Source organism: Gavia stellata, chromosome 7 (assembly GCF_030936135.1).
Source record: "Gavia stellata isolate bGavSte3 chromosome 7, bGavSte3.hap2, whole genome shotgun sequence".
In the NCBI taxonomy this organism is placed as follows: Eukaryota; Metazoa; Chordata; class Aves; order Gaviiformes; family Gaviidae; genus Gavia; species Gavia stellata.
In genome coordinates this window covers 34,947,937-34,967,971 of record NC_082600.1, presented here as the reverse complement: position 1 = coordinate 34,967,971, position 20,035 = coordinate 34,947,937, and the positions used below count along the sequence as shown (strand labels likewise).

Below are 20,035 nucleotides of genomic sequence, written 5' to 3'. Positions count from 1 at the left end.
CTTTGCAAAACAAAACAAAAAAAAAATCCATGAGAAGGGGTAACTAAACTTCACTGGAATTCAGTGAAATTTGACTGTTAACATACTTCAGGCAGCTTTCAAAAAGACCTCACACAAAACATCCTAACCCTATCCTCTCCCATTTTAAAGTCTTTATATATGACACTAAAACAGCAAAGGCCACAGTGCCTTTTTGTCCTTCAGATTATTTTTAATTTGTTCTTCACATTTAAGTATCAGGTCTTTGTATGTTACCTAACTTCCAAGAGTGGTAAATTAGCTGAACTAGGACATTAGAAAACAGTGGAAATTGAGAAGATGGAGAAAAAATGTTCTGAACTGGACTGTTTACATTTCTACATGTTAGTCAATAACTTAGCAACTTCTCTGCTATATTCTTATAAAAGAGTGTGTATTCTGACAAAAGGCAAAGAGTCACCCCCTTCACTTTTAACTAAAGGGCATCTGAACATGTTTCCCAAGCAAAACCAGGGATGTCAATACCTAGTTTATAGAAACCAAAAGATTTAGAGGGAAGAAGGCAGCTAAGCCATAAATTAATACTAATTTGGGGTGGATATCCTTTGTTTTCAAACTCCTCCTTTGAAGAGTAAGTAAAAGTTTCTTCTACCAACTTTCATCTACAAGTAATTTCTCCTTCCCCACAACAGTAAAGCTTTACGGCCAGAAATGGAAAAAATGGCATGAATGTAATTTTTAGCACAGCAGATATGCACATACTTTTTTCTCTCAGTACCCCAAAGTATTTTGTTAATGCACCACTTTCCATTAAACCAACTGCAAACAAATCTTTAACTTAAAGTTATGGTTGTTCATATGTAATCTGTTACCTGGATTAAAAAAAAAAAAAAAAAAGGCAGAAGGCCTCTCTAGCCACCTAATCACCATATCAATGACACATGCCACAACAGAGAAGCACTAGTTTATTTGATTGATCATGGTAGATAAACTCCAAATAACAGAGAAATTAACAAATGCTTGACATTTGCTCAACATCCATTATTCTGACACTGCTTTCAGGATTTCAAAGCCTGGGAGTATGCTTAATCAACATTCATATTCCCTAGTGAGCTACAGGCACCATATTGCGCCCCGCCTTAGTACTGATGAAAACTGCATATTGGCCATTTCCAAAATGTTCTGGGACTCCACACAGGGCCCCTTCTCTCCCTTGTTCCTGTTCTGCAGTTTTCTTTTAAACACTTCCAAGACAAAAGCATCTGCCAGTTTTTCTCTCTGGGGATGTATGCAAAATGAACTTAACAGTTTTAAGGCAGGAGAAACCCTCACATCTAAATTCATTCATAGGACAGAAAAGGGCCTAAGAGGCCTCTCTAGGGACAAAACCCTGCTGAAATTTTCCCCGACAACAGTGGGAGCTTTATAAAATCTAAGTCCAGACAATTTCCAATTCAAATGCCCAGCATAGCATGACCTTTGTCAGATCTATGAGCCCTAGATGCACCCACTATTTTTTTATTCTAACCAGCACAGACATTAGACAGGGCACTACTGCTAAGCAGGAGGTTGAATATTTGCATGCTCTTCTATTGTGAAAATGTAACAGTGACAGCACTGTGTCAAATTCTTTTCCCCCTAGAACTTTAACTCCATAGGAGAGGCATAGCTGACAGATGACTCTCCCAACATCTGTGTTATGTACACTGCACAGCTGAGGAACCTTGGATCACTGTCACGGCTTCTCGGAGATGACCTACACCTCTCTTATATCTACCCATGATCAAAAAAGTAAAATAAAAATTTGAAAACACTGTTTTTTTAAATGAAAAGTAAATATGGCAAGAAAGATTAACATAATTTAGTCATTAAGCTGTTCACATAGCAGCTCACCATATGCTGTATAAATGTCCTATACAAAATAATTTATCAGACCTGACACGTTGCACATCATATTGTATTATTTAATATGCTTACTAAAATTTCATGGATCAAGCGTCACTCTGAAAGCATACAGAAAGCCCTAGAAAATATTTCTTCATCTTCCATGATTTATTTTGATTACCTTTTACAGCTACATGAAAAAGTGGAACTTGCAAAATTACGAGGTTAAGGTTTACACAGCTATTGCTTCATATACTAAAATATTATAAATGGCTCCATGTCTATGTAACATTTTACTTGCATTTAATTCAGAAGCACATTAAACTAAGCATGTTGCTTTAGACTATATATTTTAATAATTTTAACTGGTTATTTCAGTAAACATCCTGATCCACTAATGCAAAGTTCCATTGAGAGAGAGATATATATGTATGTCCTTGATAAAGAGACCAGAGCTAAGAATTACAAAATAAACTAAAGCAAACAATTAACATGTGATACATGTTCATCACCCCAAACCTGTCTACATAGAAATATATTGATTTCTACACAGTAGCTGAAACATTTGAATAATATTCTTAAATTATTGAGATTTAAAATGTTAGAATGGCAAGTATCTACACCCAGATAAATATGACAAAATTCTCTATACAGCAACCTCAAAGCCACAAACTAATAATGTGTAAGAATGATTGCCTGTCACTGGTGAGGTCTGTGTCTAAATAGTAAATTAAAAAAAAAGTGTAAGCAGAAAGCTTGTGGATAATAGTTGTTGGGTAACCAATGGGATTTGTTTGGAAAAAAACCCTCCGCACTTAGAGGACAGATAGATATGGCTAGAAAAATATTTAGACAGAAACCATGCATTTATTCCATAAAGGACCATTTTCCTTTTTCTCTCTCAGACCACTGATGCCAAAGGAACACGATACAAATGAGATAAAAAATGTAGTTTGACTTCTCTTTTTGGTCAATAATTAAATTCTTCTGTTTCTAATAATAGGATAAAGGAAAACATATTCTTGTGTCAGATAACTCATTGCAACGAGGTCATTAAAGACTGTATTTGGAACAGAACTTGCTTGACCTATTGGAGTACCTGCCAACTGGTCAAAGCAAATCTTCCTTTTTAAGCTCTGTAAGAACAAGAAATCTAGCTTATGAGTTATTTTTATCTTTTTATATTTTGTGTATCCAAGATAATGCGTTTTTCTAGGAAGACGCATTGCTCAGCTGTGTTGAAAACTGAAGGACAACTGCATTGACAACATGCATTTTGTATTAATCCTAGAAATGGCTAGTGTTCAATAGTCTTTTCATCTGTAGGAACCCACACTCACTCTCTGGCTGTTAGTTATCGTACTTTGCACCAGTTGTAGCCTTGTAATACACATCTGCATTCCACAGAAGTGCAATAAACAACTGGACGTTACCAATATCAATAGTGGACTGATAAGAAGTTCTGTCACCTCTTAGCCAACCACAAATGGAAATAGAGATACGTGATGTCCTTATTGCTGTCTGGGTCCTCAATTAACAATGAGGAACTCCAAAAGACCTTTTATATTAATTCAGTGACAGAAGAGAGTATTACCTCTATTTTGGTCATAATTTTTACATTGTCTTTGAAACAGTTTCGGATAGGCTGCATTACACAAGAGACTATCTTTGCTATCACAGGGGTCTTACTCAAAGAAATATCTCACAACATTCTGCTTGCTGTGGACGAAGAATGTGTGCTATCTTAGGACATTTTTATTCAGTGTTGAAGCTTCTGGACGTATCTGGGAATGAATGCTATCAAATGCTTCCAAGACCTTGCAGGCCTAGATACAGATACGCAAATAGAGGGCATTCACCCAAACAATAAAGTCCACTTCAGCACCACATCCTGACCTGAAGCCATTTTGCCAGTTTGGATGGACAGCAACACTTGCTTAAATACCCTATTCAGATGAGAAGGATAAAGCTGGGGACTGAAGTTCAAGAATTCTCCAGCATAAAGCAATGAGACTGTCACTCTCAACGAGGCTACTGGATATTCTGGAGTGTGCACTGGAAGGGATAGTGTATCCCATTCATATCACTACCACATACGAAAAGAAACCGTAAGATAGATAAAAATGCTTTAATTGCTGACAAAACAGGAGTTTTCAACCTAAGGGATTCACAAATCAAAACGTTTTCCCCACAACACGCGCAGATTCTTGTTTGGCAAATTTAAGCCTGCTGACAAGAAGTTAATTTACTTTGAATTCTTCATTTGAAGTCCATGGACAACAAGGACTCCATGAAATACAAGCTGAAAACTAATGATAGAGCCTGAAATCTTAGCATGCCAATGGGAGTTTGAAATCTACTCGTACGATACCAATTAGTCAAACAAACAAATGAACAAGGCTTTTAACCATCATCAGATCTGAAGAAAACAGCAGTTTTTTCCACTCCTCTTCCAATGCTGTTGGGTTTTTTGGCAACAATACTCTATCAGGCTTGTTTTAGAAGACAATTTTAGTAGGATCAGTTACTGTATTCCATATTCTTACAGAAATTAATCCTCACCATTATTTCACTCAGTTTGAAGAACAATATAAGTTTCTGAGACTTTCACATTGCAAATAGATACGGCATTTTCACCAGGAACTTAAAGGAATAAACAATTAAAAAATGACTCTTATAGAAGCATGTATGTTATTTTATTAAGTGATGTGATAAGCTTAGGGACATATATCACGACCAAAATGGTTGCAGTCATTAATTTAAGTAATAAATCACAGGTCCTGGCAACAACGACAGCAAACAGATGCTAACAAGAAAAGGTATGAAATAATATTGTCGTATGTTATAAAAATGTAAGTGTTTAGGACACATCTTAAATTTTTATAATAATATGCATTTAATACATTACTGTTTTGACACATACAAGAATCAAATTTATAGGTCTCATTCGGCACTTGCTTTCTCTTCTGTGAACACAGAATGGATTCCTGAGGGAAAAAAAGCTCAAGAAGTGAATGTTTCAAATAGATGTTTGCAACAAAATCGAGTTGTTTGTCTTGCTGTCTTGAAGTAAGTATCATAAGCACTGAAACTTGTTAGAAAAGGAAAACCAACATGTTTGCCTTCACGTAAACAAAAGTTTTCCCTGAAAGTTCCCAGGACATTCAAACAACTATGAAGTTTATCTATATATATGGACAGCAAAAGATCTTATAATTTGCTACAAAGTTAAAAAAATAATTCCATACAATCCTTACAAGCAGAGTGTCAACTCTCAATGAGCCTGCTAAGTTATAAAAACAGCGTAAGTTTTATTTTCCATTGTGTCTTATTATTTGTTTCCTACATCAGTTTAAATAATACCATGGAACACTACAATGATTTTCACCAACTGCATCCCTCACAAAAATGTCAAAACCAACCCCAAATCTGTTAGTTATTAAAAATATGATCTATTCCATTCCTTACTTTCATAGCCACCCTCCTTTCAGGACTCTGAAAGCCATACAGAACGATGATCTGATTCAAGTACTGACATCTGAAAGTGTAGGAACTGCAATTATGCCTTTTGGCAAGCCCAGCCACACTAAACAGAACTACTGTGCATACACCTTTTCCAGCACTGCATCTCTGCTGCTGTACAGCCTGCTGCATAAGGTCCCTCTGCAGGAAGGTCAATTGTTTCTAAGATCACTGCTTTTTCCAAACATTATTGTTTTGCTTTAAGGAAACTGTTTGGATAATAACATTCCTGTTTGCATTCTGTTTCACTTTCATTTTCAATCAACTCCTCCAGGTATCAGCACAGTTCCTTTCTTGGAAGTCTTCACTCAATGCTTTAAAACACTTGAGGAAGCAGTGATCAGAGTATGGAAACTAAATTTTCTTCATTAAATCTACTGAAGCAGATATTAAAAATGCATTTAATATACTGGGGATGGCTGGTGGGCATCACTGACTGTGACAGGCCAGTTACCGATGAGCTGCTGTCAGACGGCCTTCTCAGCAGGGATCTGTGTCTAAGGCTGCTGAAGGACAGCAATATCTTCCCTTGTGTGTAAGCTCTATTCATCTCCCAAGTATTTACTAAATCACAGACCTCTGCACACAAACCCAGCGTTTCAGCGCATGCTAACAAATGATGGATGGCCTAGTCAATTCGTTATGTCCTGAAAGCGTGATTTCCTGCCATTCCAATCATCAAACCTCTAGAGCCTTCAGAGCTGATCAGTCCTGGAGAATATATTTTGCAGGCTCTATTAAAGGAGTAGAGGTTCTTTCCATTAGTCTCAAACTTTTTTTCCTGGCTGATTTAAAGAGAACTCCCTCCTTCCCCCCTCCTTCCAACAGCACCACCGCTACCACTCTTAACTGTGTAAAGTATTCAGAGCACGTACTGTTAGTGTGTTAGTAAAATAGCACTCCCGAAACAGCACCCAGTTAAAAAGACAGATTTTGTTTGTGACTAATATAAAACACGACAATCTTTTATTTAAATTCATCTATACATCTTTATTATGTAACCTAGACAACCCCCAAAACATTTTGTAACTTAGCTTCTTTGATCAAATACCTTTTACAGCAAAGGAGTGCTCAAAAGGACCCGTTTTCTTTGTATTTGCTTAGTGAAACATATCAGAGCTCTCTTAATTGTGTTCCTCCTAAAAGCATAAGCCACTTAGGAATAAACTTCCGATCTTCCGAAGACAGGTTAGCCGTCAAAGAAATAAAGCTTCTAGATTTCGCCCTTTTCATAGCAAGGCAATACACTTGACAGTCTTTCTTCTACATGCTAGAGGAGAAATTTTACTTAGCTTACCTATTCAATGATCTATAGGAACAGAATATACGTACCTCAAGACTTCTTATTCTGAAACATTGAGCTTCAAATGAATTAGTCCACAGCTGCTGAAGAGTTAGCTGTCTACAGCACAGCACAGTTTTTGAAGGTGGTATAATAGACATCAGTAAACTTTAGGTAAATAAGCGTTTGGTTACTCTGAAATGCAAAGACCTTGGATTTCTTTGCTTGCTAGGTGTGATCCATCCATAGCCAGCACAAACCAATCCACACTGCCCTACTGTTCACCTCAACCTTGACCTGGAGATTAAACTCACTTTTATTGCACACAAAGGTCATCTGTGTTAGGTCAAAATTCAAAGTCCCTTGTCAGCTAAGGTTGATATATTCCAACCTTTCCTACTCTAATGCATCAAATTTTTCATGGTGAGGTCATATTCAGCAGACAGTGTATTCAGCAATTCATTGTGCCATTGTAATATAGCCCAGAATATGATTGTCTAAAAAACAACACATGAATAAAATATTTTCCCCTCCAATGTAGCAAATCCCCTCTGCTCATAAAACTCTAGCCTAGACTTCTTTGCAGCCTTCAGAAGAATGATACACTTATGAACTGTTTCTGAAATACAATCAAGAATTACGATTTTTATCATCATTGTCCTTAAGTACAAACAAGATGAATATAATGGTATCCTAAAATCCACAAGTCAATTAAAATGCACATATGGTCAGTGTTAAAACTTCCACTTCATCCTTCCTTAACAACCACCATAATCTGGCCTTTAAATCTACAGACATCTGTTGGTCTGTCTGATGTCACCAAGCTTGCTTTAGAATGAAATACTTAGAAAAAACAGTGCCACAAGACTTATATTCTTACCCTACTGGTGATTATCACAACCATGGAATTTGTGAAGTGGTAAAAAGTACAACCACATTAAACTTCATGAAGCAACGCAGTAACGTACACTGTGACCAAGACAACTCCCCCAGCTTTGACATATAAAAGGATTTTCTTTCTCTCTCTTCCTTCCTCTCCTTCTTTTCCTTTCTCTTTTTTCCCTTTCATCTTTTTTCTTTATCTTTCTCTCTCTTTTCCTGTTATCTTTATTTTCCTTTTTCTTTTCCTTTTCTCTCTTTTCTCCTTTTTTATGCCTTTTTCTCTCCCTTTTATCTCCTGCATTTTCTCTTTTCCCTCTTGTCTATATTTTTCTCTTTTTCTTTTCTTTTTCTCTTTTTTCCTGTCCTTTTTTCTTTTTCTCTTTTCTCTCTTTCTTTTTTCTTTCTTTTTCTCTTTCTTTCTTTTCTTCTGTATTAAACAAGAGCACCTAACACACAGCTACAACAAACTCAGATTGCATTTTCAAATTATAGGGAACTAATTTCCACGTCTGCTTTAAGAGGCCTTCTCCAATCATTGTATTTCACCATCAAATCTTCAAAGGATATAGGATTGGCTTCTAAGTGGTTTGTATAAATTCCTCAAGGCCAAAAAGGCTTTCCCTTTACTCAGCCATAATGAATTTCACAAGTGTAATAAGTCCTGTTCTATGTGATTATTTTTTTATACAAAATGAACTGTACTCCCATATGGTAGCACTTCCTGTATTGGAAGGGGAAAAGGTTAAGAGAGAAGGAAGAGACTTATCAGTATGCAATAATTCAGAAAGTACAACCTTCATTTTGGTTGTGCATTTCAAGACTAGCCTTTAAAATAACTTTGCATTTTGCTAGGACGGACAATGTATGTGGTAATGCTTGTAAGGAAGAGGATGATTACACTTACAAAAATTGTAACAGAAAACTACAATGGACTTCCCTCAAAATTAACTTTCATGTTGACACATGCTTATACATGTCATCTACTTTTTAGTTAATAGATAACACACAAACAACTCAAAAAATCCTTTCCTTCTCTTTCCAAACAAATCTGGAAGGCACTCAAGTCCTGAAGATGCAGAATTTACACGTGCCAACATAAGAATTTTCTGCCTAAATCCTGTCTGTTGGCATTGGAGAGCCCCAAATACGAGCAAAACTGTATTTCCCATTTTACTCTGACAGCTTTCACTGCTATCAATAGCTAGCTTTGAAATAAGTATCTTACGTTTAATCTAATGAATAATGGAGGAGACAAAGTTGTTCTGAGTTACATGCTGATTTAGATTAATTTCTGTCATGCAATACTTTGTATCCTTATTATCACTCTTTTTACCTGTGAGGTTAAATGCAGCTTCAAGTACATAACAAATTTTAAATTATATTAGGATTTTGCTAGATATAATAGACGAAAACAAACAGTAGTGTAAAACTTTGTTTACTCTGAAGTCTAACGTAAAACAAGAAAAAAGAAACACAAAACTTCAAAAATTCTATTGTTTTCATAGCTTCTCTAGATCTATGCTCCAGATCATTTAAACACAGTTCACTAGTGCAAAGTATTTGTCACTTCAAAATAGACAGGGTAGAAATATACCAATGGCCATTTAGCGACTCCTTCCAAGTCTCTGCATCTCCTACTAACATTCACTTTCTTTGCTCTCATGAGCTGGTCTACTGAAATTGATGAGGTGGTTTATACAGGCAGAGCATGAATTTATTTCATTGCTAAGTAGTGAGAATATAGAAAAGCAGAGGGACCTTAAAAAGTGCCTTTATACTTCCTTTTTTTTTTTGTAAAAGAAGTAAGTTTCTAGCACTCATAGGCACAAAGGCAACTTTCTAAATGAGATTTGCTAGATCAGTGTTTGCAGAGTAAAGAAAAACAGCCTAGGTTCCTCTGCTTTCCAAAATAATTAACTAAGTATTCAGAAGAGCAGGGAGAGCAGGAGAAGTTACAAGAATTATGTCAGTTTTGCTATGACAAGAGCCTTTCCAGTCAGAAGAGAGTGCAACTAAGTGTCACACACCCGTAGGTTGCCTGCTCATAGATAAGATTTCCCTATCTAATACACCTGTGCTTGAGTGCAGAGCCTAGAGCTCTGAAACCCATGTAGACAGCTAGCTGCCCTCTGCTCTTGAGCTTCACTGTCCTCCTTCCTGGGTAACAGCAGCTCCAATGAGCACTGGAGCAGAGGACAGAGAATTCTCCTTGCACCTTGACTCAATCTCCAGGCTCCATTAGCAGCAGGTACCAGAACATACAAATGAAAAGGGGGGGGGGAGGAAAAAAAAGAGGGAGATGAAAAAGAGGAGCAGTTCTACCTTCCTGTTTCCCACTGCAACCATCTTGGGCTTATCAGTACTGCTTGATAATCTAAGCAACAGCACAAATGAAGAAGACAGGTCATGAACGTAGAGGAACATGCATCACTTGATACGCTCTGGGAACAAAGACTGTGTGCATTCCAATAATCAAACGTGAAGTTACATATGTTAAAACGAAATATCCATACTTGAATATCAAGTATATCAATATGAACCTGTGCATCACGTTCTTCACTTGCTTATTGGAAAAAAAAGGAAAGAGGAGGGAAAAAAAAAGTTCTTCTCTCACTTTTATGCCAGCTTCCCTTACCTTTCCGCTGTAAGAAAAGCTCTTCCTGATCATTATGAAGGAAGCTTTCACAGAAGGGACATAAACAGGACAGTGCTTCTTTGAATAGACGCGCGGAAGAGAAGACCTGCACAGAGCAGCTGCTATAAATTCTAATACTTTGGAATCCTAGTATTTGAAACTCTCTATAAACACAGTTTGCACTCAGATAGGCTCAAGAAAGAATGGTACTGAAAGGGAAGTTGGGCTAGAGGCACTAAGTTTGTTTAACAACTTTAATTAAGGAAGAGAAACAATACAGAGTGCACTAATTGTGCTATGGAAGAATATAGCACTCCTAGATGGAATGAAATATGTTTCATAACAGTTCAATGCAAGAACTTGAAAAGCACGTTTTTTGGAATCTCTGAAACATGCAAGGCTACTGAACCAACTTGAAGTGTCAGATAGTCTCTGGAATCCCCAATTCAAGCACAACGTAGTGCAAGAAACTCAAAGACTTAAAAGAGAACCAAAGGAGGAAAAACTTTGCAGAATAAAAACCAAGACAGTACTGTAACGAATTGGGTCAGCAAACCTTACACCCTTAGAAACCTCGATAGAGACCAGAGGAAGAGTCAATCAAGAAAACTGTAATATTCAATCACAATTGGAATACTTTCTCTGTGCGTTTCCTGCAATACCCTACATTTCCTACAACTAGCCCTACAACTGGTAATCGAATTTAGACATTAGGTCTCATTGAGAAGAATAGTATCACAGAAGAACATGAGCCCATGGCTCAAGAGAAAGCAAAAGAAAATACAGAGGTTATAAAGAAAAACACAAATTATTAGCAAGTAGATAAAGTCACATCACAAGCAAAGCAGAACAGGTGGCACACTTTAGAAGAGCACAACACAGAACATACAGAATTATCAGTCCAGTGGTGTATACGTTAAGAAGCTCAAAGGAACTATGTATCAGTGATCCAATACTGGCAGAGATTTACTGTGCTTAGTGCTCAAAATTACATTTTGATAATCCTCAGGTCATCCAAAAATCCTGCTGTTAAACATGAACACATTAGAAGACAACTGCTTAGCATGTAACAAACACCTTAAGAATAAATAAATAAATAAATAGATACATTGGTAATTGCTAGGCATGGAATACAAAGAAAAAGAACAGCAATTTGATTCCTGAGTTTCTATTTTTGCAAAATAACTGGATTTTAAGCAAAGTAGACTAAGTCCATGTTGTCTGTAATGTTACAGGATTGTAAAAAAATTTTTAAAAGTCTCAATGCTTGTATAAAGATAACTTATAAACAGTATTAGAAGCATTCTAATTTTGACTATTTGGTATTAATAAATCACATGGCAACACCTTTTTGAAGCAGTTATCTCACCTGCTGAAGTAGTTCAATAATAGTAAAGAACAAACTACCCTGTCAAAAAATGATTTAGATTCATAGGTCATGTTGGCAGCCACCACATAGCATACCAATACACACTAAATTGTGGCAATAGTTTTATGGAAATTACAAATTACTCTTAGGGAGAAATTGCAGAACAAGAGCAGGCCCATAACAAAGTGTGAAAGATACTTTATACAAAAAAGGAGCATAAACTGCGAGTCTTCAAGAAGCACAACAGACAAGGGAGGAACCAATAGATAAGACAGTATTAGAAAAAAACCTGAGCAGATTAATGCAGAAATCCAAAGACTCTCAAGATCTATGAAGCAGTAGGAATCAGAAATACTTTAAAACTGTCAATTTATGTATTGCATTACCAGTGGAATACTGATCCTTCCTGGGGAAAGACTGAACGTGCAAGGTGAAAGCAGCTATTTATGGATGTTAGTACTTTCTCGTTTGAATCAGCAACTGTTACCATATAATAATGGTTATGGACACCTTCATCACATTGCAAGTGCCATGACAGATTCTGGAATATTTTCTTAAAAAGACTGAATTAGAAAGTTGGGGTGGGTGGGGGGTTTGTTTGATTTTGGTTTTCATAAAGAAAAAAAGTGGCCAAAAAGTCCAATCAGACCCTTCTCGTCCTAGAAGAGAATGACACAGGTTCTAGATTATAAGAAACTTACTCCACAGTTATAAAACATATCACTGAAAAAGCCTCCCCTTTAGCACTTAAGACGGCACACAAGTTTACAAATCTCTGCAGCTGGCCTCTTTTACAAGATAATGGTTATAGAGGCTGCCTGTTTTCCACGTTATAACACGTATCTATTTCTATAAATCTCCCTTGCTGCTAAGGCAAGCAGTGGCCTTGGAATGCATTATTATTTTTTTTTAACTGCATCTCAAAATCATTAGCCCAACATATTTTGCTACTTCAAACTTTTTCTCTGAGGGTCTTCTGCATCTGCCCTGCTATGAGAAATAAACCAAAAGACAACAAAGAAACATCACTTACTGAGCCATTCACAGAAAGGGGACATGCAGACCTCCTCAAAATATACTTAAGACAGACATTTTTTAAAAAAGATAGCAATTAATTCATCATTCAAATGGAAGATTTTAGCCTTCTCCCAGGATGGACAAAGAAAATTCAGGAGAGGCCTACAAGCCGAATTCAGAAGAGGGCATTCTCATCTCATAATGTGGATAACAAGATAACAGTATGTTAAGCCAGCAAATCATGGAAGCAACTACTACAGCTAATCTGTGCTTTTCAGTGTTCACCACACCTGAGCCAGCTGCTTTAGAAAAAATATAATTTTTTCCTGATATAACCCTACATTGTCATTAGTACATAGTTTTTCAGGAGTCATCAAGTTCTGAAACTGAGGAGTCAATGGATCTTTTGCAGCATCAAACGAGTGGACTGGGAAGTAAAATGTATCAGCAGAAAGGCCTGGTAGTTTTCTGACAAACTTATTTTCCCTATTATAGACACTCATGTGCCTACGGATCTGTCTTGGAAGCGGGTTCCTACACACAGTGACTGACCTGGCAAACCAACCCAAATTCTAACCTTTCAAGACAGCTTTATAAGGAGACTAGAAAAAGAGAACACGTATGCATATATACACACAAACACTCTCTTCTAATTTCATTAGCACCAAAGTGATAAAGCCAAGTCTAAGCTCCTTAGACATACGCTGTCACAGGAAGTGGTCTCCCAAGCTGCAGAAGTACAGCACAAGGTGAGCTAGGTTCCCAACAATGCAACTTGATACACTCACTGAACCAACCACGTTGCTTTAGCATCGCTTCTTCTCTGCAACACGGCTATTCCCTCAGCTTGATTTTTAACTACATTACACACTTTCCTCAAAAGGAAAAGATTTCACTGGACAGTTAAAAGCCTAAGTTAATGTTGGCTCTTCATGCACTTTTAAGTTATACACAGCTTCAGACAATTTCTTCAGCCATGCTTGTGGGAAAACTAGCAAGGCTTGCTCAGGAAGCATGGGAATGATTTTGTTTTACTTATTTCTTTCTCTCACTAAAGTAAGCACAGCACTTAAAAACCCTACAGTTTTCTGTGCATTTTAGAGACAGCACCACTCCTTTCTCCACAGAATTCCATTTGGTTTCCTGTCCAATTCAGCACTAGTAATACTTCCCCCAAAACTGAAAAAAAGCGAAAAATCTTGCAACATGTCCTTTAATACTCTGTTGTTGGTAGTAAACAAATTTTGGCAATGCAGATCAGTGCATGGAGCACATTCTGTCATGTACACCTTTCCATGCTAGCCTGTGGTCCTTTGCAAATGTCTTTGACAATTCTGAACGCTGCTCAGGCGAGGAAGCAGATGAATGCTCACATATAAGTCGATGATGTCTTTTCCAGCCTTCAAATGGAGAGCAGCACCAAGTAAAGAGTTATGCCTCTGGACAGCCCCTTTTCCCTAAGCCACTGGGGCAGTGGTATCACAGGCTGGATTCCACCCTTGGTCTCAGCCACAGAACAGTGGCCTGAGCCTTATGGCTTCATTCACATAATAAGATATACTTAGTATTTAAGAGCCTCATGAATGATCTGAGAGCTTTTATTTGGACGTGTGGCTGGGGGTGGGGGGGAAGCGCTCTTTATTTTGTGCCAACTTCTCGGGTGACAGAGAATGAGAAGCAGAGAGCTCCTAGCAGTAGCTCCAGCGAGCTGTCCCTTGCCGTCGACGAGCGTGTGCGTGTCCAAGTGATTTTATACCGTGTGGGGCCTGGAACCGGGGGCACCGACTGAGGCTGGCGGAGCGGCCCCCTGCGGCCCCTCGCTCGCCCGCTCGCAGCGAGATGGCAGGCCGCCGCCCGGGGCCCGAGCCGGCCGCCCCGCGCCGGGCAGCGGCCCCGGAGGGCAGGAAGCACTTACCTAGGGAACTTCTCCTTCAGCCTCCTCAGGCTCTGCCGGGTGGGCTGTATGTGCCCCAGGAACTGGGCTATTTCATCGTACTGGGCTTTAGTCAGCTTCATGCCTCGCACCGCCTAATCTCGCGGCGCCGGGCCTGCGCGGCGGCGGGAAGCGCGAAGGGAGCGGGCCGCGCCGCTCCGGTCCCCGGCACCGCGGCCGCACCAGGTGGCGAGAGGCAGAAGGCCAGTGATAGGCGGGTCGCGGCAACCGCGGGTCGCCCTTTGCTACCAGCCCGGTACCGAGGCAGGGAGAGCCGACTGCGGCGGCCGCTCTCCGCAGCTCCGCCCCGCGGCCCGGCCGGGGCGGGGCGGGAAGAGCCGCCATCCCGCGCCGCTCGGCTCTGCGCAGCCGCCCAGGCGGGAGGGGTGTGCGCGGCGTTAGGACGCTGCTGTGCCCCGCGCGGAAATGGCGCTTCCTTGAGGGTATCGCCACCTTCGTAAGCCGCGGGTTTCGCACAGAGGCGGTCTCTTACGGCTCGCCTGGGGGTGGAGGAGGACGCTGGCCGTCTGACGGCCCGCTTTTGTGCCCTACAAGCCGCTCCTTGCTTTGACGTCTGCGAGGGCGGAAGGAGCTGGCGCGGCGGGGGCGGCGTAGGGCGCCTCTGGTGCGCCCTCAGCGCCCCGCCACCGCCGGCCCCGGGTGGCCTTGGGCTGAGGCGACCAATGTAGCGGGGAGCGGCTCGGCGTCCTGTGTGTCTGCCCGCTGTCGTGTGCGGTAGCGCCTGCCCGGGGATGGGGTGTGTAAGCCCTGCTGTATTGCAGCTTTAAAGTATAATTTTCAAGGCCCTTTCCAAAAGTCACTTGGAAAAGACTGTTTCTTCCGGTTTAAAGAAAAAACAAATGCTGAAGTAGTGGGTCTGGGGCTGTGGATCCTGACAGAGCCTGAGTGTTACTGGTCTGCAGCTTTGCACATGCATGCATAAATGGCTCCTGCTGAATTTTAGAATATAACTATCCAAGTTTGTGCTTGGATTTACTTCAAAGTTTGTTAGGTCTCAAGCTTAAGCAAATGGTATTATCATGGTGGCTCAGACAGGTGCACTCTTTGCTGGGTAAAGAACTGGCTGGATGGCCGAGCCCAGAGGGTTGTGGTGAATGGGGTGAAATCCAGTTGGCGGCCGGTCACAGGCGGGGTCCCCCAGGGCTCAGTTTTGGGGCCAGTCTTGTTTAATATCTTTACTGATGATCTGGATGAGGGGATGGAGTGCTCCCTCAGTAAGTTTGCAGATGACACCAAGCTGGGCGGGAATGTTGATCTGCCTCAGGGTAGGAAGGCTCTGCAGAGGGATCTGGACAGGCTGGATGGATGGGCCCAGGCCAATTGTATGAGGTTCAACAAGGCCAAGTGCCGGGTCCTGCACTTGGGTCACAACAACCCCATGCAACGCTACAGGCTTGGGGACGAGTCGCTGGAAAGCTGCCCTGCAGAAAAAGACCTGGGGGTGTTGATCAACAGCCGGCTGAAGATGAGCCAGCAGTGTGCCCAGGTGGCCAAGAAGGCCAATGGCATCCTGGCCTGTATCAGAAATAGTGTGGCCAGCAGGAGTAGGGAAGTGATTGTTCCCCTGTACTCGGCACTGGTGAGGCCGCACCTCGAATCCTGTGTTCAGTTTTGGGCCCTCACTACAAGAAGGACACTGAGGTGCTGGAACATGTCCAGAGAAGGGCGATGAAGCTGGTGAGGGGTCTGGAGCACAAGTCTTATGAGGAGCGGCTGAGGGAACTGGGGTTGTTCAGTCTGGAGAAGAGGAGGCTGAGGGGAGACCTTATCGCTCTCTACAATTACCTGAAAGGGGGTTGCAGAGAGGTGGGTGTTGGTCTCTTCTCCCAAGTGACGAGTGACAGGACTAGAGGACATGGCCTCAAGTTGCGCCAGGGGAGGTTCAGGCTGGATATTAGGAAAAATTTCTTCACTGAGAGAGTGGTGAAACACTGGAAAAGGCTGCCCAGGGAAGTGGTGGAGTCACCATCCCTGGAGGTGTTCAAGGAACATGTGGACGTGGCATTGTGGGACATGGTTTAGTGGGCATGGTGGTGTTGGGTTGATGGTTGGACTTGATGATCTTACAGGTCTTTTCCAACCTTAATAATTCCGTGATCAAATATTTAAATATCAGTAAGTATGTTGCAAGCCTTAGTTTCTCTGCTGGGCATTTTTAATAGCTTCTGCTGAATAATTTGGAACATAGGTATGCCCTTTTATAAACAACATATACAAACTAGAGGTTATGAAGAGAATTAACCATGCATTTGACTGAGAAATACAAATATTCCCTTTAATTTCAGTTTAATCGCATTCATGAACGATATACTGGTTACTGGAGTCCTAACCTTGAGGTTTCAAGCACTTAATCCATGAAATTTGCTTTAAATCTGAAGAACTTATTTTTTTATTTTTGTAGATTTTAGCTTCTGTTCACTTGCTTTCTCTCTTGAAAGCTTTAGCATCACATTTTAAGTGTTTTTCTGCATCTTATCCAGAAACTTTACAAAGTTTTTTGCAAGAGTACAAGATCTGGAACTTCAAGGAAAAATGAATAGCATGGGTATGTCAGCAGGGTCAGCCCTTTAGAAAGATTTGTGAGACTGGTTTCTAATTGACAATACCCAATGAACCCTCTATCACTTGATCCTCCATGGATTTTAGTGAGTTTTGTTTGGAACCAGGAGCCTTCCTGGGAACAGCTATTTCTGATACTATGGCTTAAATACAAAAGTTTGGAACTTACAGTAAACCCACAGTAAAATAAAATACAGTGAAGCTAAGCCAAATTACAAATTCCATTCCTTACTCAGAGACCAAAAAAATATGTGAAATTAAAAAAAGAGCATTCTTTTAAAGGAGAGTATTATTTAATGTAAAGATACTTTATTTTCTTTAGCTCTACTGAGTAGTATCCATCATAGTAGGAGATGTGTGTGTTTGGGAGGGGAAGGGGTGTTCCTTTCAATCTGATATCCACTTTAAAGGCCCATAAGGATATAATTTTCTTGGGCCATAGAAAGGGTCATTTTCCCCTATCCTTCCAAAGATGAGAATGATGACTTTTTCTTTTGAAATAGATTTAAAAAAAAATAAAAATTAAATGGTCCTTCACTACCACTACTACTGCTCTTTTAGAAATAATCAATAGTGCTTCTTTAAAAAAAAAAGAACAAACATCATCTTGCTGTCTTTGTTGTGCGATAATTTCCAGTGAAAGGGTTTTAAAAACCTTAATGTTACTATCTATAACTTCTGTCTCTGTTAATTTTGCTTGTTCACTAGTACATGCTCTTGATTTTTTTTTTTTATAAATCAAATGACACTGCAGTCTGCAATGCACAGCAGTGAAATAGGTTAGAACTGCAGTATGAAGTTACTGGTTTATAGACCAAACTACAAAGTCTGATGTATGTATTACGTATATGTTGGATATGTTTTGTAGACTCTCCTGCTGGAACAAGGTTTTGTAGATTTTAAAATTATTTAAAAAAAAAACTAAATAACCTTCTAGCATGAAGGTTCACTGAAACCAAGAGGAGCTAATATCGTGCTGTCATAACGAGGTAACAGCCCGCAAAGATGTGAGCTGCTGCTTTTCATCACAAAGAAGCATTTTGCACAGTGAAATGCAAAACATACATGAGAAGTTCTGTATGCAAAGTATAAGCCACTCTTTGCCTAAATTAGTTAATACAGAACAATTCTAATGAAACGCTCAAAAATCCAATGAGAAAAAAAAGAGATGTTCCTAGCAGGACGAGTTCATTGCCTACTTTTTTTTCCCAGCAATCAAACTTCCATTGTAGTTTTACTATATAAACCAAACATCAGACCATGTGTAATTAAGCTGTGGACATATATATTGTAAGATGTTGTAGATGGTGGAAGTTTGCATAAATTTAATAAGCAACTGTATGAAATACATTAAAAAAAAAAAAAGGCATGAAAAACTTAAATTTACCTTTGGCTCAGGGAATCTCAGAGCTGCAAATGGTTGGATGCTGGGGGAACATTCTCAGGAAGTAACTATGTGCTTGCTTTGTTCTTATATTGTTTCCTTGGTATCTGTCTGTGGCAGCAGCTCTTGATTTTTGCCTTGGGGGTGGGTTCCAGTTCATCTATTAGATAAACTAAGTTTCCTTCCAAGAAGGACATAGGGCTAAAGAGAAAGAAACTATGGGAAAAACAAATGATTGGGAATGACAAATGGGGGGGGGGGGGAAGAGGACATGTAAACTATAGGGAGAAAATAAAGACAGGGAGACAGAGTGAAACACCTGGCAGAGGACTTCCAATAATGACTGTCGTTCCTTGCAGGTAGTCTTGGCCGCAGTTGGTGTAAGACAGTAAGTAATGGACCCTTGGTCTTCTCTTTATTTTGTGTTGATTGATCGTTTAACTGTGATATTAGCAGGTGTCTCTCATTACCTTAAGATGATTGCATAGTGTGATTTACAGCCAAGTTCAGAGTTAAAATACCATTCATTATTCTCCACAGAGCTTAAAACCACTGTGTTTTGAGAATAGGTAATTATAGTATGATATTATGAGGATTTAATTCATGCACAAAGTGCAAATTTTGATTTGATTTTGATGACCTTACAGATATTGTTCTGCTTTACCACCCCATTTCTTCATAGATACAGTCTCTGGTCCATGTTGCTTTCTGTAACAAAATTAATGCAAAGACTGCTAGCAGTCATATATATTTTCCGATCTATTGATTGCAGATGCTAGTGTTGAGAACTACAGTAAGACTAGAATCTCATTTGCAACTGATTGGAGTGCTTTTTACAATTTTCTAATGCTTGTAATATTCCTACTTCATTCAGGTTGGTGCACATGTTTCTACAAATATTTTTGGTCTTTTGTGTGATTTTTGGTTGTGAAATTCAGCTCTTCTTATTTGACATTTTTGTATCATAAGAAAAACTTGAGCATGCTTCCACTTAACTTGGTAGCAACTGTATCTGTAACAGGTCTAATAAACACCTCCACAGGATACAGTTGTTACCTCATAAACAAGGAGAACCCTCAATTTATGATCTAATTTATCTCCGTAGGTTTTAATGTACTTTCTGAAATCGATTGTATTGTGAAACAAACCATGATATCTTTGGTATGTATTAAACAAACATAAAAAAGAGGAACAGTTGGTCTATACATCACTGTTAAACATTAACTGTTTTGCTAATTCACAAGATGATAAGTCACGACAAGTTTTTGGTTTTTTCCCCTAAAAGTATTCATGGGATTGCTTGATACCGCAACAGTGTAAAGAACGTGACAGCAATAGAATGATTATACATAGCAGCATACCAATTAAAAAAGGCAGGCAGGCATTGTTTTCCTTTTCTGTCTTCAGATTTGTTCCTCATAATTACAGAAGTCATTGAGGCAACTTAATCTAGTTCTCTGTACTATTACTATACCCAATATATCTTTGTTTAAAATACTTATTTGCTTGTTGAAGTAATTAAAAAAAAAAAAGGACTGCATTCGTACAGCATTTTGAAAATAACTGCT

At 39.4% G+C, this 20,035-nt stretch overlaps 1 protein-coding gene across 1 annotated transcript in view; it reads right to left on the bottom strand.

Annotated features, from left to right (window-relative positions):
• The window catches only part of CDIN1 (CDAN1 interacting nuclease 1), a 126,210-nt gene extending 111,624 nt beyond the window's left edge, over positions 1-14,586 (bottom strand). Inside the window, exon 1 of the mRNA XM_059819441.1 lies at positions 14,486-14,586. Within this exon, the coding sequence (XP_059675424.1) occupies positions 14,486-14,586 (101 nt within the window). The remainder of the gene's footprint in view (positions 1-14,485) is intronic.
• Positions 14,587-20,035: the final 5,449 nt, after the last annotated feature.